The 22,736-nt window shown below is 40.3% G+C and overlaps 1 protein-coding gene across 2 annotated transcripts; it reads left to right on the top strand.

Annotated features, from left to right (window-relative positions):
- The first annotated feature begins 305 nt into the window (after positions 1–305).
- Positions 306–22,522, top strand: LOC112154582 (NXPE family member 3). 2 transcript variants are annotated; one of them, XM_024285636.2, is made up of 7 exons: positions 306–371; positions 5,221–5,354; positions 8,021–8,458; positions 11,907–12,202; positions 17,682–17,752; positions 20,018–20,224; positions 20,299–22,522. In XM_024285636.2, exons 2-7 carry the CDS (start codon positions 5,250–5,252, stop codon positions 20,883–20,885), a joined length of 1,704 nt encoding a protein of 567 aa, XP_024141404.1. In that variant the 5' UTR covers positions 306–371; positions 5,221–5,249; the 3' UTR covers positions 20,886–22,522. The 2 variants fall into 2 exon arrangements, with proteins under 2 accessions (XP_024141404.1, XP_024141405.1); XM_024285637.2 differs by lacking the exon at positions 306–371 and adding an exon at positions 1,934–2,316.
- The last annotated feature ends 214 nt before the right edge of the window (positions 22,523–22,736 follow it).

Raw genomic sequence — 22,736 nt, 5'->3', positions numbered from 1 at the left:
GTGTAAAATCATAAAAACCATAAGGTTTACGAATACCAAAAATGTAAGAGATAATGTCCTTAATGATACCAAAATTGTAGAAATTGCTGAAAGTTTGGTTAAGGTTTTACATGCCAAAAAACGTAGGAAGAAAAAGAAATCAACCGTACATGACTGGATGCTTCATCTGCACCATAATCCAGAGGACTCTGCAGCGGGAAAATGAAGCTTGAAGATTAGCATGCAAACCAGAGTTGACTCCGCCCACCTCAACAACACCCAGGAACAGGTGAGTGAGAAAGGCACAGGAAAGATTGAAGCTCTGTTGGCCTCACCGGCGTGTCCACCCGCCCCCAGCTAGGAGTGAATTTCATTCTTAACCAACTCCTACGGTAAGACTGATAATTACTGAAATTTCAGTTTGGGTTTGACTTGAGTGAATTTATTGTGTTTTTACTATTATTGTTGAATCTGAGTTTGTATTTGTTGCATTTAAAAGCTACATTTGCCCTTCACACGAGATTTCCTGGGTATGATTCTAGGTTTTGATTAGATAAAAAACTATTTTATGGATGTCTCTGATTGCACTGTACTTTGCACTTTTTGCATTGTAAAATGATTGTTCCACCAGTCAGGTTGCTCCTTGATGTTACCTGGCTTTGACCCGTCTCATCTTGGTGAAGAAGCTTCTACATCACTAAGGTCAATAGTTTGCAGGTCATCCTTTACAGCAACATCTTGACTGCTGCTTTAAATGTTGATCCTTTGAGAAGAGATCAAAAACGATGTCTCATTATGGTAATAGCTTCATGTCTGAATGCCTAGCAGCATTCAAACTGTAGTGAGTCTCTTTACGGCACGTAAAAACTCAATCACAGTTTCAGCAATCTTGATTTCAAAACACCAGCTTGTTCAGAACATTACTGCTTGTACTTTAGGTTTTCATGAATGTTGTAGTTTTTGAAATATTGAGCAAAATCTGTTCCATAGGAAATGAACGAAAAATTGCTCAAATCCTTCGAAAACTTGTGAACTTTGCTTACTTTCAGCTAGGCACCATTTCAAAATGTTCGGCCACTACTGGGTTTTCTAGGGTAATTTGGAGTTTAGCTTTTTATTTAGCAACATGCTAGCTGTTTTTGGCTCATTTATACATGTTTCCGGTTATTTAGGCAAATTTGGAGTTTAGCTAATACTTTAGCGTTATGCTAGCTGTTTTGTCAAATTTTGACTTTTTAAGGTTCTCAAGAAAAAATTGGAGTTTAGCTAATTTTTAGTATCATGCTAGCTTTTTTGGTAAAAATTTGACTATTTTTACATTCTTTTTGCAAATTTGGAGTTTAACTAAAACTTTAGCATTATGGTATCTGTTTTGTCAAATTTCGACCTTTTTTTAAGTTATTTAGGCAAATTTGGAGTTAACTTAATATTGTAGCATTATGTTAGCTGTTTTGACAAAATTTTACTTTTTTACCGTTTTTTGGGCTAATTTGGCACTTAGCTCATATTTTGGCAAGCTATCAGCGTGAATATCAGCATTAAGTCTTGCATCTTCAGCGGGCACATTCAGCTTACAGCATCCATACTTGCATAATGCTAAGAAAAAAAGAAAAGAAAAGAAGTTGTCTTTCTATTTCCCGTGCCAGAAAAAAAGAGTTTCCTCTCCATTTCCTGCTTGTATACGCCTCTTGCTGGTTTAAGGAAGTGATACACAAGAAAACAAAAGGTATACCTAGAATGTTCAGTTCTTTTCATTTCCAGGAGCAGGGTGAAATATTTGGGGTTTACAGAATGATTTCTGTGTGCGCATATATTGAGCCTGTTTGTGTGTTTCGATGATTATTTTCTGCAGCATGTGGGTCCACCTTAAAAGCTTGGTTGAGGGCTGACTTTGGACCCCAGAAGGGAAACAAGTCACAACTCACAGCTGCAGTGATCAGACATGACTAGCAGGAGGAGGGCTGTGCTGTGAACTGAAATGAAAATTTCATAACAAGCGATTTCTTAAATCATTTAGACTTTAGATTATTTAACCCTTGAAAACAAAAGGTTTGGTCATTTTGCACCAATTAGGCCTTTCACAAAATCAAGTATTTGCTGTATTTGTCCTGTGGGCGAAGCTTTAGGCGTCTCTGAGCTTCATTCCTCAGTGGTGAGCTGGAGCAGAGTTGAATGCCTGGTGGAGCGCTCCGTTAGCTTTCTGTGGGAAGATTTATTGGTACTCATGACTGAAAGACCACATGAGCCACGTGTTCTGCTGCTCTTCTGGTGCGCAGCATGTACATATGTGAATCTGTCTCCTCAAAGAAAAGAAATCAAAGTAGGACTTAAAACCAGGTAAGATCTGCGTTGATCTCAAATTCTAAACTATTCTCAGTCTGTGCATTGATGCTTTTGCAGAAAGTGAAAGCATTCAAAGTGCGTGCTACCCTTTACTCACATAAAAAAGTGAGTTGTGACCGCTGGTATCAGGGTTGAAATCTAAACATCAACAGTTCAACACCAGCAGCTGGCTGTGTGTCTGCAGTGTTTCTACACACTGCGAACCCATGACTCGGAGGTTAAATCTAACAAAGTTCCAAACAATGAAGATGCTTAAAGGCCTGCAAAAGTCAAAAAGAGAAAACACGATTACATGATTATGATTTAAGCTGCATTTAAGCCTTTAAGTTTTCAATTCTGCATTGTCAATTGCAAAATCAATTTTTTAATTGCGGGATCAACATGTAAATTTAATTACCAGTAAAGAATTGCATATTACTTTGAATTATTGGTGAAAAAACTTCCATATATGGGTTGGACTGCAGATATACTTCACTTACTTGGAAGCAGGTCTTGTAACTTTCCAGTTAGCTAAACCCTGCAGGTATGAGTTGTTCAAAAGTCCTGAGATGGTTGAACAGGATTTCAATCTGGCTGGATGATATGCTGCTTGTTAAAGTCTTTTTAGGAGTCAGTGAATGTGGTTAAACCAGGCGCATATTCCAGTCCTACTAAAATTACATATTTTTTCTAATGTAAAATCATTCAATTTTTTTTTACTATGATTATGCAGTTTTTGGTCAGGATAAAAAGCCTGTTGTTTTATAAGACAGAGATTGTTGGCAAGGAAGTTAGCTTGCAGAACCTCACATGCCTGAGCAAAAATTAGCTTGGTAAGAAAAAAAAACAGAGCAATATCAGATCAGACATCACACTTAAGCTGCTTCTGCTTATCATTTTTCAACTGTTCACATCTTTTCTTGTCTCAATGAACTCGGTGTTCTGAGAACTTCTTCAGTCCGTAGACCCTGATGTGTAACAGATTTAATCCAGTGGTCCACATTCTTTTTCAGGCCAGGGACCAGTTTAAATTCAGACACTTTTTTTCACAAACCAGCATGTATGACGCTGAAGTGGACAGTCTCACAGTATCCAGAGACCGGACATCCACTTCCGGTGCCTTGTCATTGAGAAGCTCTTCAACTTCTTCTGTGACCTCAGTTTGGTTGATGAGCCCAAAGTCCTCAGCCTCAAGAGGAGCCGTTTCAGCAGGATTAAGGAGATCCTTAAAGTATTCCTTCCACTGCCCAACAATATTCTCAGTTGAAGTCAGCTGCTCCCAATCCACACTGAAAACGATGCCTGCAGAAAATTGTTTCTCCTTCCTGAGGCACTGGATGGGTTTTCCAAAATTCTTCATGGCTGCTGGTACTTGTCAGGCATCTCTGAAGTCCCACAAGCCATCCAGGCTTGATAGGACTTTCTTTACCTTGACAGAATTCCCTACTTCCGGTGTCCACCACCGAGTTAGGGGAGTGCCACCCCGACAGGCACCAGAGACCTTGCAAATGTCTCCAGATTCACTCGAGACTTGTTTGAAGCTCTCCCAAATGTGAGAGTTGAAGATCTCACTGACATTGGGATCAGCCAGATATTCTAGACAGACTGATAGTGCATTTGAGTGTGTCACGTTTTTTCTTGCCTCCTCCTCTACCACTGAATCAAATTCACCACCAGGTAGTAAGCAGTAGACAGCTCTTGGGCTCTCTTTACCCAAGTGTCCAAACGGCGGGGAAGGTTGTCTGAGAAGACTAGAAAGTCACTCATCAATCTCCTACCTAGGTTGTCTTGGTGCACTGATGGACACCCCTGTGCTTGAACCTGGTGGTCGTTATGGGCGAACTATGATAGGGACAGAAGCCCCAGACAGCTCAGCTCAAACTCAACCTCTCAAATCCCTCCACCACATTAAGGTGGACATTCATGAAGGGAACCGCTAAAACATATTAGCAGCATCCTCGTAGACATCAGGTTGCTGAATATTTTCGTTTTCTTTAAAGTAGAATGCTTGTCTTCCTTTTCCTCACTGCTTCTTTTCTGTGAAAAGAAACATTTCAATTATGTTTGTTTTATGTTTGTTATTTTACATCAGTATGTTACTTTAATATGGTGAATTATGTTTTCTAATGAAAAAAAATTCATACATGTTTTCATTGATGGGTTGGATTGTAAATGTATTTCTTACTACTAAGGTTTGGAGGCAAGTTTTGTAATTTTCTAGTTAATCCTTGGCAAAGGTATGTGTCATTTAAAGTCCAAACAAGGTTGGAAAGGAATCTCAACTAGACAGGTTTACTTTCAGTCAATAAGCCAGACAAATGCTGCAGGTAGAAAGAAGTTTGAACACAGCGTTGATTTTGCATGATAGTACTTTTAGATGCTGCACTTCCTAAAACTTTGTGGTGTGACTTAAAAAATCACCATGTTCTGCAACTCATGGGAGAGCTGTAGTCCAGGGACATTAACACATCATCCAGTCAGAGCTGTAGCCAGCCGGTGATCCACCCTGTGGCCATAATGGCATCATCCCCGCCTGTCACTGGACTGCCACCGCCCACCGCCCCACCTCAAAGTGTGCCCGGGTGGCCACTGACTGATCCCAACTTTCACAGAAAAATTGTTTTAGCCCCATGAAATTTTAACTTTTTGTTATCATCTCTACAGCCACCGTGTGGCATATAAAAATACAGCTGCCGCCTCCTGATTGCAAATGCCGCCGCATGGTCACCTGCTAAAATTGATTAAATACTTGCACTTAGGCCGCCACACGGTGACACTGGGATATTTGACTGTAGTGTCAGAGAAATATCTATACTGTGTTACTCAAAAGAGCAGAAGAAAATAGAGGTGATTATCAGCAGTCTATCACTAGATTGAGAAGGATTAATCCCATTTTTTATCTTCAACTTTTTGTTTCAGAACCTGGTGACGTGGCTGATTGGCTGATCATGAAGAGACTTTTCAGAATGTTCTCACTGCCGAATGGATTCATCTTCCTGTTCTTGGCTGTGGGTTTTTTAATCTTTCTGTTCTACAGCCAGCAGTTGGTTGAGGTAAATGAAACACTAAAATAAAAGCTATTTTTTGGCTTAAAAGGTGTTGTGGGGGACACAATATAGACACACACGAGGGAGAAACTCAGACACTTTTGTAGATCAACATAAACTTGACAGAAACTACAATACATAAAGATGACACAACCAAACCAGAAAAATTACTTAAAAGGAGGACAGTAGAGCTCCGGACCCCACGTGACTCCCTGTAGTCAATCGGCCATTTTGGCAGCAATGTGAACAGCGCCGCCATGAGCGCCACTGCTGAAATTTTAAAGCCATCGGAGTATTCATCTCACTTTAATACACATGTCATGGAGATTTACTTTAAAAAAAATAGAAAATTAAATATTATGATGTTCCTGGTGTGCTTTTTTAAGGTATCTCTGCTTAAGAAAACGTTTCAGATCTATGCTATCCAGATATATAACTACCTAACAAAATTCCCATCGTCCTACATGGGGGACTGTAAAAGTTTACAAAACCCTGGAGGGTTACGGATGGACTCAATCTGGGTTTGTAGAGAACATTCAGCTGTGGAATCTTCAATCAATAAATTGCTGCATCATCACTGGAAGGGTGAGCTGGGCTAATGCGTCTGGCTGTCATTTCTCTTTTTCTCTTCTCTGGAGATAGTAAATAGTCGAAAATAGGCGTAATAAAGTCTGGACTCTATGGATTCTAACTCTTTCTTCATACAAAATAAATAAAGATTCCAGGATCTACATTATGATTGCTACATTAGCGCTTGCTAACTTAAACACGACATTGTTATCCCCACAAATTTCATCAAATGAACTTTGGTTTTACACTAGCGTCAATCCAAAACCACGATTATAGCATCTAATGAAAGTAAATAAGCTTTGTCTACTCTAACATAGGTGACATGAAGTAATCACTGCACAAACAGAATCCGACCACTGTAGGGTCCATCTTTCAGTCTTGTTTTGCTCCTGGCTCTTTTAATGGTTCTGATGCACTCAGGTCGCCTCTCTGCATATTTAGGAATGCCATAAAATGACGTACAGTGTTTCCCACTTATTCCCGTTTCTAAGTCAAGACGCTGGTATGACATTTTTCTGATGGAGGTGCTGCGCTGCTGAGGTGATCTCCACACAGCAGAACACAGCTGAACGAGGAAGGAGGGGATGCTCCTCTCTCCATCAGCTGAGTCAAAAACGGATGGAAAACCCAGATATGTTGAAGATAATCAGGGAGAATAATTATCATTTTATATTTGATTTAGAAGGAAGTACATGCTCCCGATTTTGAGGTACAGAGTGACAAGTAGTACGCTATCGCTGCGGCTGTTGTAGAGTCTTTTGTTCTTAATAATAATAATTAAAAAAAAAAACTACGTTCAGCAGTAATCCAATTTTTTAATAAATGATTTACGAAGCATTTTCGATGAGCATGGATGGACCGGTGACAGACATCCTTCAGCCGTGGGGGGTATTTGTGGATTCCTCCAGTCCGTAACCACTGCAAATAAGGGGGGATTGTTCTACCTTTCTTTTTTCACGTCTATTTGTACAATCTGAGGCGCGACAGTTATCAACCATGGTCCCTGGTTTCCCCGCAAGCCAGTTCTTCATCCAGCCGAATGTCCAAGCTGGGAAATTAAACTGTTGCTAAGTTAAGACAGGTGGACTGCTTCCCTAGCAGTCTAGACATTCTCTTCTCCTTAACTGATCTGATGGTTTCTCTGGGAAAAAAAATGGTTCAAATAATGAAACGGTTCATTTCTGCAGTTTAAAAATTTGTGTAGCCTGCACGGTGGCGCAGTGGTTAGCGCTCTTGCCTCACAGAAAGAAGGTTCAAGTCCCGGCAGGGGGACCTGAAACAGAACCACCAACTGGGGACCTTTCTGTGTGGAGTCTGCATCTTCTCCTCATGCATGTGTGGGTTTTCTCTGTGGACTTCAGCTTCCTCCAAAAACATGATTCATAGGTCAATTGGTGACTCTAAATGGTCCTTAGGTGTGTATGGGTGTGTGATTGAGGCTCTGCGACAGACTGGCGACCTGTCCAGCCTTCGCCCATCAGTAGCCAGGTAAGGCTCCGCTATCCCAGTGACCCCGAAAGGGACAAACGGCTATGAAGATGAATGGATAGAAAAATGTGTGTAAATAGTGTCAAATTTCTTAAAATGTATGACCTCTTGTCTTTATTTTCCCTGCGGGCACGTCCCAAAAAGATTAATAAAGCTGTCTATCTGTCTATTTTTTTTCCCAAATAGTCTTGATCAACAGTTAAAAAAATGCAGTCATTTTATCATGTACTGGAAAGTTTTAACACATCTAAACAAAGCGTTTCTTCAGTTTCACCAAACCCGATTTAGACTAGAATCATGTGGGGAGTCGGGAATGCAGGGCCCTCAGGGTTTGAGAGACCATTTGAAAAGCTCAGTGTCACAGATAAGACTCCACATGCAACAATAGGAATCTTTTTTTGGTCGTTTTGGTAGAAAACGATTTATACTTCCTACAAGTGCTCTTGTAAAGTATTCGTGTTCATCACCATCAACATGTTTGAAGCCACTGAAATTAAAGGTGACTAAAGAGCTAGGATTGCAGACAATTTTATATATATATATATATATATATATATATTTTATCCGACAATTGTTCAAATGAATACTTTTACACTGTCCAATTGTTCTTCCAGAGTCGGAATAAACCCACCACCATTTCCATGGCGGTTCCTGTCAAACCTGACAAACTGAAGACCTTTCCACCTTCCCATCAACAGCCCTCAAAGGAAGCTGTTGAAATGGACGTCCTGAAAAACTTGATTGCTTGGCCTTCAACTCCACTTCTACCTATAAACCTTTCTTGGAATGACACCAGTGATCCAGCACACAGCAGCTTCACTGTTCTCCCAAAGAGAGGAGGAGGCCAGTGGTGTGTTGGAGATGAGCTGGAGGTTTTAATACAGATCTATAACTTCCAAGGTAAGCCAAAGAAATCTGGAGGAGATGTCCTGCTGGCCCGGCTGCACAGTCCCAGTCTCCTGGCAGGTGTGGCAGGAAAAGTGGTGGACCATCTCAACGGCAGCTACTCGGCTCTGTTCCCTTTACTCTGGGAAGGAAATGTGCAAGTAGAGGTAATTCTAGAACAGGAAATGTGTCTATTCAGTCTGTTTGCACTTGTTCTTTTTCTACAAGGTGGTTCTTCTGCCTGTAGTTCTCATTTACATTGGCCTTAAAGGGTAACCAAACCCTAAATCAACTTTTTTGTCTGTTGACCTCTATAAATGAGACTTTAAAAGTGCTGTCTGTTGGTCATTGACATATTTTGACAAATCAAAATCAACTTGTTCAATTGTTGAAAATATAGTCAAAACCATCTGTGTGCTGCCCCCTACAGGTTGAATTGAGGTATTACCGTTGAATTTTGTGATTGGTCAAACCATTTAAGTTTCAGAAGTCTGACATCAGGATCTGCAGCTCCAGTAATGATAACAGTCCTGCTCCCCAGCCCCGCCCCTCTGACTGGATTGTTGGGGCTGCTGGGAGAGGTAGTCTTCAAAGAGCTGACTTCTGACATTAATATTACTAATATGCCTTTTACATAAAATAAAATGGCAAAATAAATTATATTTGTTGATCAGAGCATTTAACACTGGAACTGCATATACAAGTTTAACCCAGCAAATTCAGGGTTCTTTTCCTTCAGTAATTCAAAAAATATGTTTTTACTACTCAACATTGTCTGATTTTTACAACAGAATCTTTCAGCATAGGAAAAAAAATGACAAAAATTTAACTGCCTTAACCAGTAATGCTACATATTTATTACTTAGAAAATGAAGCAGTGTGTGATGAAGCAGTATGACAGGGTTAAGGAGCGCTGGAATGTTCTTAAGATGCTTTACTTCATCCTCTCTGACGGTCTCCACGGCAGCGCAGACTGCGCAGTTTTCTCACGGGCAGAAATAAACACGTATTTCACCGCTCATCGCCACGATGACAATCTTTTACACGTCACTCTAATCCACATGTGCCAAGTCACGGCCCAGGGGCTGGATCCGGCCCTCCAAGTAATTATATTTTATTGTTATTAACGGCCCGATGTTTTCTCATTTCTAACTTCCATAATTTTGACAAAGTAAATTTTTAAGGAGTGTAAAATATTTGAAGTTATTTAAGGTTTAAGTTGATTTATCCTGGAATAATATTCCTGCCTTTTTATTATTCATAATTATGTGAAAAAGTTACAGTTTTAAAGTTATAAAATTGGCATTCTGCTAGCTTTTTGGATTACTTTGGCATTTACTAAGATTTTTTTAGGCTAATTTAGGCTTTTTTCTGTTTTTAGGCTATTTTGAAGTTTAGCTATTTTTTCAGCTACCTGCTAGCTGTTTTGGATAACCTTTTTTTAGGCTAATTTAGCATTTAGCTAATATTTTAGCTGGCTATCAGCTTCAGCGTTTTTAGCTAATAACTTCAGCATCTTCAACTATCAGCACTAGTATCTTCAGCAGCCAAATTCAGCTTACAGCATTCACACTAGCATTATCACAGGTAATAGTATGTACTGGATCTAGTTCATGTTTATGTTAAAAAGTTTGGTTTTAAAGTTTTAAAAATGTAGTTTTAGAGTGTTGAATACATGTTTATCCTGTTCGGCCCGAGATCTAAGGTGTGTTTGGATTGTGGCCCCTTGTGTGATTGAGTTCTACACCCCTGATCTCATCCATCAGGTTGCTTAGCTAGAATCTTTTTCTGTGAAGTTCAGCAGAACTTTGGCCTGCTTTGTCTTCAGTCTTTTGACTGAAGCTCAGTGGGTTACACACATAGCACGCTGCACGCCTGGTCTCACTCGTTCTTCCATGAGACACAGAGCATTGAAATCTGAGTTTTTAAACCAACTCAGGTGAGTTTCAGAGCTTAATTTTTGCTGAATTGTATATGTCTCATTTGGCAACTGCAAAAAAATAATATTTCTGCAATAATACAACTGCAACACCTGCAAGACTCAGAGTTAACATCGAGTTGACATCTATCATAAGATAGATCTTGTGAGATCTTGTTGAGTTGCGGTGTAGACCTGCTCAAAGAGGCTGGGTGTGATGATGTGCTGCCAACTAGGGCTGGGTTAATAAAAATCAATTAATCAATCTGAATTACTCTAGGCTTAGTAGATCAATAATCGATCCATAAAAGTTGAGATCAATCTAACGCATAAAGCTTAAGTCTGCTAGCTTGATGCTAACATTTAATGGAATTTCCCATGTGACGCATAATGCTAATGCTCGATGAAACCTACACATACATTATTGACTAAATTAACATCTTTATAAATTCACAGATGTGAATTTTCCAAACTATTTTAAGGAAATTTTTTTAAGTAACCCTTTGTGGTTTTTTTTTGCTCATACTTTCTTCTTCTTCTGGAATAAGGTGTAATGCTGTAGTGTGATCTCCACCTAGTGGTCAAACTAAAACGTCCTCCAGGAGAAGCAGAACAATGTTTCCAATGTTAATGATCTGAACATTTTAGTTAGAACTTCTCCTTTAGAGAATCCATGTAACACTGGATGATATTAACAATCTCATTATTTCACTGATACATTTACAGTATGAGAACTGGATCAGATTAATATGAATATATTCAGAAGATATAGTATATTAATAATGTATTTTAAAAGAAGTGTGTCTAAATGTGTAAATAGTGTAAACTCAAATTTGAATGTAATCAAATTGAATTGAGTGGATAAAAAGAATAGAAAAAAATTGGAATCTAACTGATCCAGACTCTGTTGAATCAAATCGTTTCTGGAAAAGTATTATTTATTCCCAGCCCTACTGCCAACGAGCAGTCAGGGATTTAAGACAAAAGTAAGATGCTGAACTACATTCTTGATTCTAAATAATAAATAAAATATCGCTGTGGCAGCATTTTAAATTGATACAAGTATCGCCAAATGGAGTATCGCAATATTTTACTGAATCGATATTTCTTGCATCCCTATGAAAAACTGCATAATCATAATGAACAGTCATTTTACAAGAGATCAAAATATAGTTGGACAGGGACTTTGATGACTGAATATGGAGTTATTAGTGTCATTTTGACTCCTTATAAATCACAGTTTTTTTAAATGTTTTTTTCAAATAATTTGAATGTGAATTGGCCGTTAACATTTAAAATGCACACATTTGTTTAATATTATTCTACAATAAACATTAGAACTTGTTAACAATGTATTCCCTTGCAAAATTGTTTTGTATATGTAACTTGTCTTTTAAGACGCCATGGTAGCAATTTATCAAATGTTCAAAGTCAGACATCTTTTAATAGGAAGGGCACGTTGTTTCTGATGGAGAGTTACAGGTTATTACTCTAACACATCCTTGTTGAAGAAGACCATAGAAATAACTTTTTTCCATTTTTATTTAAGACTGACTGGCACTAATACATTTTGAAATAGACAAATATTTTATCAAAATAGGCCCAGAACTGCATCATTTAAGCTTTTATGTGAAATATGTAAGAGTGCTTCACACATAATTCCACCTTAAATGACTATTGATCTTGTGTTCCATCAGGTGATCCTGGTTCACTCCAGTGAGGCGGTCACTGTGCTCCAACAAGTGTCCCGTTTGCAGCCTTACAGAATTTTCTTCCGGAGTCTCTTCCGCTCAGGCCCTCTGACTGAAAGCACCCTCTGTAATGTTTACATTGATGCACCTCAGGAGCAGCTGTGCAACTACACTGACCTGTATACAGGCGAGCCGTGGTTCTGCTACAAGCCGAAGAAACTAAGCTGTGATGCCCGAGTCACTCATGCCATGGGAGGATTTAAAAAGAACATCAGTCGTCGGGAGGAGATGCTCTTTCAGAGGTGAGCTGGAGCACTCACACATTCTGGAAGGTTTTGAAGTCACAATAAATTATTTAATTTTGCCTAATTTTGTATGGAAGATGAGAAAAGCCACGACTGTTAAGTTTTTTGCTTTTTTTTAGCTAGTTTTCTCGAGATAACAAGGCATTAAATTACTATAATGAGAAAAAATCAACACAAAGCAGTCTTCAAGGAACTTAAACAGCATAGAGGTGACCAAAGTATCTTAACACCCTAATAGAGACATACAGAGGATGACCAGCGCAAGTACAAATCGATCTTCTATGCATGAAATTCAAGATTATAAATGGAGTTTGGCAAGGTGAAACACTAGCACCAGTAATGTTTAGAGCAGCACTGGAAGAAATTTTTAAGGAGGACGTAATGGAGATGAACAAGAAGAAAAAAAAAGATCATGAGCAATAACATAGCCAAAAGACAAAAAAGAAGAAACGGAGTCTCAGTTGATAGGCATCAACTTGAGGAAGTTGAGAAATACAAGTATTTAGCAAGATCGCTGACATCTAGATGACTAAAGAGACTGAGGACCAAAAGACAGAAGGAGGAAGACATTTTGGGAAGTACAGCACATTCATGAAAGACCAAAAATTGCCTCTGCACTTGAAAAAGACGATCACGGACACAGTCATTGTACCAACAATGACAAATGGAGCAAAGCCATGGTTTATCACAAGATGTCGAAGAGAAAAGTTGGCTGCAGCCAAGAAAAGCATGGAAAGGTCAATGCTCAATATAACAAAGAAAGACAAAATCTGTCATGAAATGATACCATCAAAAAAAAAAAAAATTGAAAGACGTGATAAGCACAGCCGAAGAGGCTAAAAGTAGAGACGATATTGAGAAGAAAGCCAGAAGGGCCTGGATGCATGTGGCGCAAGACGCCAAATATTGAGACGTTTGTGGAGGCTACCCGGCAGCAGTGGTGTGACAGGCTGAAATATTGTACTCATTTTCTGTTATCATCACTAATTAATAAACATAATTTATGTCAACTGTCTTGCAGCAGGTGTAGACATGTCAGCAATGAAGTAGTTGTATTTTTTTGGGCTAGAAGTCGCTCCGTAATATAACCTCTTATTCGCGGGGTTAGGGACTGGAGGTATCTGCGAATATGCTGAAACCGCAAACAGAGAACCCCCACCAATCCATACTCATCAAAAACACTCTGCTCAAGCTTTTTAAACAATTTATTAAAGAACTTTGGAGTATTGCTCAATATAAAAAGTTTATTTTAAACTAATTAAATTTAAATTTTAAACTAATTTAATTATTTTGAACAAAAGAGTGTACAGCAGCCAAAGCGACAGCATAAGCCTACTTTATAAGGCAGATAAGGACTCTGTACCTTCAAATCAGGAGTGCAAGCTTCCTCCTAAATCAAATAATACCTACCTGCTTCGAATGATAACTATTCTCCACGAATATCTTTTTCAGCATCAGGATTTCTTCCAGTCGCCTCTGAGTCAGATGATGTCATTTCTCCATGCAGGGGCAGGCGCCCCCTCGTACCACACTGCTTGTCATGATCCATGCCTCAGTTGTGTCTTGTTCTGTTTTCCTTGTCAGTCTCACCCTGTTCTGGTCAAATCACCCACAGCTGTTTTCATTTAGTTAATTGTCCTCAGCCTATTTAAGTGTCTGGTCTTCAGTTCTGCATTGTCAGGTCATCTGTTCTGTTCTGTTATGTCACGTCACTGGTTTGGTTTCTCCTGGTTTTGTCATGTTTTGAGTTTTTAAGTAAATCTTTGAGTTTCTGCCACCATGTCCTGTCTCCTGCGTTTGGGTCCTCCACCACAATCTCTGACACTGCTGTGGTGTATCTCTGCACCGCCGAGATGCACCACAGCAGCACAGAAACTCCTTCAGAAGCAAGAATTTCATACAAACATCTTGAGTTGCCCAAAAGGTCACGTGACTGGAAAAAAAATCTGCAAATACACAACACCGCGAATGAAGAAACGCGATTGAGCGGGGGAGCACTGTAAGATGGAGCAGCCAAAAACTGAATAATAAAGACAAAAGAATCTAAGCCTTACTTTTGGGGGAAAAAAGTACCAACTCTGCTTTAAAGGCCTCGTGCAGTGGCAATTTTTTTTTTAAATTTAGAAAGTCAATGGAACTTGGAAAATGAATCCGATAAAAATATTCACTTAAAATGATCCAGCGCGATTTTATTGATCATTTTATGGTCGTGCACAGCTTTAAATTTGGGCGATAGGTGGTGATGGGCGGGGGCTGCGCGTGACGTCACTTCAGGGATCCCAGAGTGTAAACAACAATGGCGGACGGTTTGAGAAGCGACGTAGACCACGATTTAGTGGATATTTCTTTGGATGAAGGTGATGAGCCTTCATCAAACACGGGAATTTTAACGACACAGGGTTCAGAGGGTGTACAGCCCTACCAGTTTGAACCGGAGGTTTCCTCATCTGAGGATACAGGGGCTTCGGATGACGATGGTGAAAGCTCATACAGCGATGGCGCCGAGAAGACGATCAAACTTGATTATTTAGAGGAAGTGAAAGTGTAACAAGGTTTCCGTAGGTGAACCTGCGGAAGGATCATTACCGGAAAAGGAAAGCCGCCGCCGCTGCCGCGGAGCGTCCTTTGTCGTCGTCTTCCTCCAGGGCCGAGGCGGACGGAGCCCCTCTGCCCGGGTCTGCTGCTGCTGCAGCGACGGGTGGGCTCGCTCCCCCGCCGCCCTCTCGGCCTCCCTCGCCCGCGCACAACCAACCCCCGCGCGGGTCCTCTTTCCAGACGGCTGGCGGGGTCCTCCTGCGCCCCCGAGTAAAAACCCTTCGTGCGACCCACGGCGCCCCCCATGCCCGGCCCAGGGCCTCGGAACCGCAAACCCCCCTCAGCACGGCGCGGCGGCCTCACCCTGGCCATCCGGCGTGCCCCCCCCAGGTGCCCGTACACCCCTCGCGTTCCTCCTCCGGAGGGCCGGGGAGGGCTCAAAGCCTCCCCCTGACCGTTGAGCGCCCCTCTCCTTTATTGAAACGGGAAATTCATGAAGGGAGATCCCCTTCTTCGGCACATTACTGCACCCAAATACCACACTCCTATTCACCATTATCCCGTTCGAATCCCCAAATCCACGGCAGTCCAAATTCTATTATGTTAAGTAATTCCATGCCCAGAAAGTCATCACAACACTAGCGGATCTAGCTGGATGTTCCTGTACTGACGTCACACGACCTATGACCTACTTATCGGTGGCTGCCCAAAATCTGAGCGACCTCGCTATCTTTGAACGCTTGAAGAGAGTGCACGGGGCCGCGGGTGACAAAATAATTATACAGGGGTTCATTTGTGACATAAATACTAATGTTTTATTGCAGTTTAAGAAAAATCATGATTTTGACCGCACGAGGCCTTTAAACAAGACTGAGCAGTGCTTCTTCTTCTGCATTGCTATCCGTAGCAAATATTGATACAAAGGCCTACAGCACCCTCTACTGGTTGTTTGTTGAAAATTTATGAACATATAAGCCTATCTATTTTTAAAAATGAAATATAAATCTCTCCTCAGTATAAGTTGCACCCCTTGGCCAAACTGTATAAATCTTTGCCAAAAACATGGTACTTAAAAAGAAATGACACATGAGACCTGACACTTTGACCTCAGCGCACTTGTACTCTCTTGCTTCCCAGAGATGGAAAACAGGACTTTGCTCTTTATTTTAACAGGAATACATAAAAACAGCAAAGCCACGCACGAACATGGAAAGATTTATAGTGCAACACAATCTCAGTAAAATGCGTACATATTCCACGACTTTGCACTCTGAAATACCGTGTATAATATACGCCAAACACGCTTTTTGCGTGCATATGATACGCAATGGTAGAGAATAGGTGGCGCCGGCGTACAATATACACGACTTTTTAAGTTTCGTTTTGATCACGTGGTCAGAAATCCTCCGGCTCTTTTCTAAATGTCGTCGTTCCTGGTTAAGGTTAGGATTATGGTTATGGTTAGGGTTAGAAAAGCAAATTGTTCGTTTGTGGGGCTGTCTGTGATGCTCACGCCTCCACCAGGGGACGTGTCAAATGTGGAAAACACATTTAACACGTTTAGGACCGCGCGTATTATATGCACGCAAAAACCGGTTTTGGCGTATATTATACACGGTATTTCCCAAATCGTGGCATATGTACGCGTTTTACTGAGACTGGGCTGAATGGTGAGGGGCAATGCACACAAACATCATTGATGTTTTTTAGTTGTGGTCAAACTCTGAAATCGTGTTGTCAGTTAGAAACAACAGTCAAATTTGCCAGTCATTTGAGAAGACGATTAAAAACATTTGGTTCTCTCCACTAAAAACATTTTTTTCTGTCGTTTCTAGGACTTGATAGGAACACTCAGTATCTTGTTGTCTAGAAAAAACATTTTTTTTTTCTTAATGCAAATTATTAAGGGGTTATCTTGAGAAAACGAGCGTGAAAAAAAATTATCATGGCCAATATCGTCTTCTAAATGTCTCAATGCTTCACTACTGAGATTTTCTGGCACTCTTAAACCTTCAAAACATTCAAGTTAAGGTCTTAAAGCTTCAATAATTTAAATTGTTCAAACAAACCCATTTTTAAAATATCCCTCGAAAATGAATGGCAGAAATTTAAACTCCCAAATTCAACTGAAAACTTTCAGCTCTACAAAACATAAAATCTTGAGAAACTTTTAACTACAAAAACTGTTTAGCTTTTTAACGACTCCGCAGATGACTGTTACTCTGCTTTTTATATATAGTGAGATCATTTTAAAGATATAAATATTGCTTTGAAGGGAGGGAAATTTGCCATTGATCCACTGGTTTAGATGGGATTTTCTGCTCAGCAGATTTTAGTTTTCTGATCAGTGTCACATTGATACTTTAGCATCTTCACTGATTCTTATAAGTGGAATACATTTATAACTGTACTGAATACACTATACACGTATCTATATTTCAACAGTAGAACATATTCAAATTTTCTAGAGGGATTTCAGATTGTTTTTATTTCACTGAACATTTTACACACTAGATTAAACCAGTTTAAATGTAGCTTCTGTTCACAATTGTTGAGGTTTCAACATCTTTCAGTTCTTTTTGTGATTTTGCAAACTGTTTTGTAAACTTACTCAACATTTTTCTGTAGGTGAGAATCTGTTGGATCTGCTCATGTTATGTCATTTTAATTTATCATTGCTTTACATTTTTATCCTTTGTGCTACTCTAGGCATGTTTGCATTGAAAGTGTGGTCATCTGGACCCCACAAGACAGCGCACTGCACTTTTGATTCTTCACAGATATTTTGGCTTCACTGGTGTCTGTGGCAAACATAAAATCCTGTAACATTGGAGGGATAGCACAAGGGATAAAATGTTCAGATGTTGCTTTTAATGTCATTTTGACAGACTCAAATCAAGTCGTTCATGTGACCTGTGAAATTTTCTCTGCTTTGATTCAGAGGCATCAATTTGAAGGTCTCCATCCCTCCATCAAGCCGTTACAACATAAGTGTGCATCCAAGAGTGCAAGGTAAAACCTACCGATCTCTTCATTGGGTTTTCTGGGTCCAGAGGGAACCAATCTGAACCCCTTTCTTTAACCTTCAGCCATTTGGAGACAAAACTGTTAAAGCCAGTGGAGAAATCCAATCTCTGCAGTGAGTCCTGAATCTGTTTTAATGACAAAACACTCCTTTACTTGGCATTTACAGCAATTATAGTCTAGAAACACCTTAATGAAATATTTTTACATTTTAAAGAGTAATGAGTAGATCAAACCAGAAATAATGGAGGGTTTTATTTCATCCCTACTGACGGATGGAGGCGGTGCTTCAAGCACTGAATGATCCATGCAATGTTTGAGAATATACTGACAACAAAGCCACCTCTTGGTGACCCATGTGAGGTTATAAAGTCACGTGACACAGAGCATGTTTTTTTCTTCTCACTCCTATGCATGGTGCATGTGTTTTCTGTCGCCAGTTGCGTACCTGGTCTCTGCTTTGCGCGCGGATGCTCCTGCTCCTTGCCTCAACTCTAACCGTCACATGGTGGCCTTTTCTGCCAGGAGTTGGCTTGAAGCTTCTTTACTTTGACTTGAATTGGTCATGTTGGAGTCCTTTTACTGCAGGGAGTAACCAAATTCCCCTTGTGCCCATCTTGTTTGGGTGTCTGACACCTTCAGGCAGGTCGTTCTGATGAGGCTTGTCCTAACTGCAGTATCTTACCGCTGGCAGATTAGTTAAAGACCTTGGAACAACCTTGGGCGGATGTGTCTCCTTGCCCTGCAGAATTTCTTCCTGTGCGGCTACTGGCTTGGGAGCCTTGTGCTAGGTTGGCGGATTTTGGTTGGGCTATACCTCATGGTCAAGGACCCCTCGTCCAGACTAGCTCATGTGAGGTCCCTCCTACTGGTACTGCAAGGTGACTATAGATGTACTGGGGCCACTCTTGCTGGGCCCAATAAGGAGATTCTCTCTTTGGTGGCCTCTGATTCCCAGTTTGTGAGAGCTTGGACATTTCCTGCACCAGAATGTTGGGCTCTGGGTATCACACTTCAGCATGTTCGTAGAATGTGGATGAAACGTCCGTGGCTGCTGCTGTGCACAACACCTTAGCTCGACTCCAGATTGATGTTCCACCAGCTCAGCCTGTGCCGTCCAGTCCTTTCATTCTTGGTGATTCTTCATCCTTTCCTGTACCTCTGTCAGAAGAGTATGTTGTGGAACTCCATACCTGCTGGATTGACACAATATCCCTCTCTCTACTGCTGCCTGATGGGCGTGCTCTGGCGGTGGGGCAAAAGGCGGAGGTGAAGATGGGTCTCATTTTCTGAACAACCAGTGCTTGAAGCACTAACTCAAACAGAATAAGAGTTACCTATGTAACTACAATTCTATTAATCCATCTGACTGTATCCCTCCGGTTTCTTGAGGAGTTTGGGAACACCTTTCCAGTGCCACATGATATATAACCTCACATGGATCACCTGGAGGTCACAGGTGACTTTGCTGTCAGTAAATTCTCAAAATACATTTGTGTAAGAAGGAAAATTCAGATTAATAGAAACATTGTCATATAGATTACTCTTGTTTTCTGGAAGTTCAGCAGAACCACATGCTGTTGGTCTGACCCACCAGTTCTTTTCTTCCTCACTGATCTTCATGTCCCAATGTCTGGTCTGCTTACCTACAGTCTCACCTTTGCAATAGCAATAAAATTGGGTTTTAAGGAGAAATGCTTTGTAAAAAATAGAACTTGTGTTTGTTTTTAGCCTCCAGGGTTGGTTACCTGACATCTTGCAGGTCACCTGTTTTAATAGCTTCCATTTCCTTTGGTTCTGAAAAAAGAAAAGATCTTTTTACAACTTGAGGGGTCGAGGTGGAATGGTCAGAGAAAAGATGGATCTCAAATGGGCCTTCATCCTGCAGAACACTAAAAGGTTAGGGAGAAAAAAAATCTTAATGAGTGAGGTTCAGGTATTGAGATACAAATTAGTTACATTTATGTAACCCTTCTGCTCTCCGTAGCTTGTTTACATTAAAAGTGGGGTCATCTGGACCCCACAAGAGAGTACGCTGAACTTTTTTTGTATTTGATGTTTGAGTTTGCCTAATGTCCATGGCAGACATAAAATCCTGTCCACCTTTGTCCACATTTGTCATGGAAGGAATCAAATATCAGTAGGTGGTTGGAGTCATCTGGACCCCAAAGATAGAGGAAGGGGTATACATAAACTAATCAACTTTGTCCTTATGTAGGTATAGACCATCTATTATTGAACTTTTCTTTCCAGAACAAACAAAGAGGACCAGTAACATTGTGAGGAAAGAGCCTTCTGGTTATTACTATCATGGTGTCTGGAGACCACTAGATGGAACCAAACTACAACAGTTCAATTCCTCCAAAGCAGCCAGTCAGTGTCTGAGAAGGAAGGTGCTTCACCTGTTTGGAGACTCCACCATCAGACAGTGGTTTGAATACCTCATCTCATCCTTTTCAGGTATCTGCCCATCCGGGCGGGCTTTTCTCTGAATTAAAATGATGTTCTTGTTACTAATCTTTTTTATCTTTTAGATCTCAAGAAGTTTGACCTGCACACTTCCCAACAAGCTGGGCCTCTCATGGCCTTGGACTACACAAACAACATCATGGTGACCTACCGCTGCCACGGTCCTCCTATCCGCTTTGCCAATGTTCCTGTGTCTCAGTTGCGTTACATTGCCAATGAATTAGACCACATTGATGGAGGTCCCAACACTGCTATAGTTATTGGCATCTGGTCACACTTCAGCACTTTTCCTGTTGACGTTTACATTCGCCGTCTGCAGAGCATCCGCAAGGCGGTGGTGCGGCTGCTGTCCAGAGCTCCAGATACGCTGGTGGTCATCCGGACGGCAAACCCCAAAGCTTTGACCGTCTATGAAACGCTGACCAACAGCGACTGGTACTCTATACAGCGTGATAAACTGCTGCGGGAGGTCTTCAAAGGACTCAATGTCCGTCTGGTGGATGCTTGGGACATGGTCCTGGCCCATCACCTGCCACACAACCTCCATCCACAACCGCCTATCATCAAAAACATGATTGATCTTCTCCTGTCCTACATATGCCCTCCACCAAAAGACAAAACCAGAGAAAATCAACCAAAGAGACTAGGATAGATAAACTGGGCTGTGATGTTTATGAACTCTTGCACTTTAGAATAGAAGATCTTTCCCAGTGCAAAGAAGTAGCACCAAGAAATCCAACGCAAAGCACTGTGATGACTGTAGACCTGTGGATGGAGCAATGTTTACACATCAAACTATTATCCATGAGGCTGTGTGTGTGTACCTCAACACAAGTTCTAGATGTTTTCCAGAAGGGTTTTCATGTTTTTTATGTTATATTAAGCTTGGTTGATATTTTTAACTTTTCATTTGTTTTCCATTTAATGTTTTTGCACTCAGTAACAATTACATATCAAAGAGTACCTTGATGTTTTCATCTTTAAATTCTGAGCGATTTTTCACAAGTTCAAGAATAGTAACAAGAAGAGCCTGACAGACTGAGCTGCATGGTTTGTGTCAGTGGAAACTCTTACCAAGATACAATGAAGTGTTACTTGTCAACACTGAATCAAAAAACTGTCATCATTCAGTCTTGGAGTGCCAAAAGCACAGTCATTCTATGTTGTGAATCAGTTTTACCGTTACGCTCTTAATTTCTCCAACTTTATGTAATCATGTTTGACAAAAGAAGAAGAGAAAACCATACGTACCTCAAAGTTCTAACAAAACGAAATGCAACTAAGAATGCAATGTTTTCACTAAAGGGGAAATCAAAGTCTGGACAGCAGAATGCAGTCTAGAATCTTTTAACTTTTTTAACTATTTCCATGTATTTCTCAAATGTCTTACTTTGTCAGGGTTGTATATTTCTATTTTCTTAAAGCTGTTTTAAAAACAACTTTAATTTGGTTTTAGTCTTAAATTAATATACATTTTCTCATAAATGTTTTGAAGGTATGACTATTTATGATGAAATAATATTTTTACTACAATTTTGTGATAATGTTAGTTTATGTACTCATTTAAACTCTGGTGTATCTTGAAGTCTGACAGCACTTTAATGGTTTGTAATGATTATTTTAATATTTTAATCATAAAATCTACTACTTTAAATTGTGCATGTATGTTTTTTGATGGGTTACAAGCACTTTGGGAACATTATTTGAAAAGTATGAAGTGAATAAAGATTAATTTAAGCTCGTGCCTTTCCCTGTCATTTTGATTTTCTAATCGTCTGTTTAATAAATTATCCATTATCTTCCATCTAACGAATAAGCTTTACTCAAATTTAGGACAAATATTTACTTCAAAATGCTATATTATTTAAAAATAAGCTTCTTTTCATGTTGTTAAAAGGCATGGTGCTCATATTCTCTGTTCTGCATGAGATGACATTTGATGTTTATGTGTAACATTTAAAGATGTCAGGTTAATTAGGAATCTACGGAGCCCCTGAAGGGACATCGGGGAAAAAAAAATAAAGTAAAAAAAAAAATCAATCGTTATCTTGTGCGCACCACTTATGCCTCATTTCTCTGGGCCGAAGTGCTGCTTTTCCGTGTTTGGAGCTTCCTTCAGAGAATCATTCTGAGATCTTAGAAGAGCTTTTCCTTGTTACTTTTCCTTGGTTTGCTAATTGACAACAACTTTCGGCACGCTAAAGTGCTGCCTTTTTTTCTTTCTCTACTGGCAGCACGAGCTGCTTCCCTCATGCACGCGAGCACGTACTCTTTCCCCCACCCTCTCTTGTACCGTGTCGAGCTAAAACTCACAGGTTGAAGCACGCGCACTCATGTCACAACACTCGCTATCTTCTTGCAAAGAACAATACATTGTTTACATACAGTATTTCCCTTTTTCACGGGGGTTGAGGACCGGAGACACGCAGAATCCACGAACACGATAGCTGAAAAAAGAAGATTGTTGCATGACTTATAAGAAACAGTTGAAACAAGCTCTGGG

Source organism: Oryzias melastigma, linkage group LG19 (assembly GCF_002922805.2).
Source record: "Oryzias melastigma strain HK-1 linkage group LG19, ASM292280v2, whole genome shotgun sequence".
Classification (NCBI taxonomy): Eukaryota; Metazoa; Chordata; class Actinopteri; order Beloniformes; family Adrianichthyidae; genus Oryzias; species Oryzias melastigma.
Note: the sequence above shows the minus strand (reverse complement) of the source record. Positions and strands in the feature narration are given on the sequence as shown.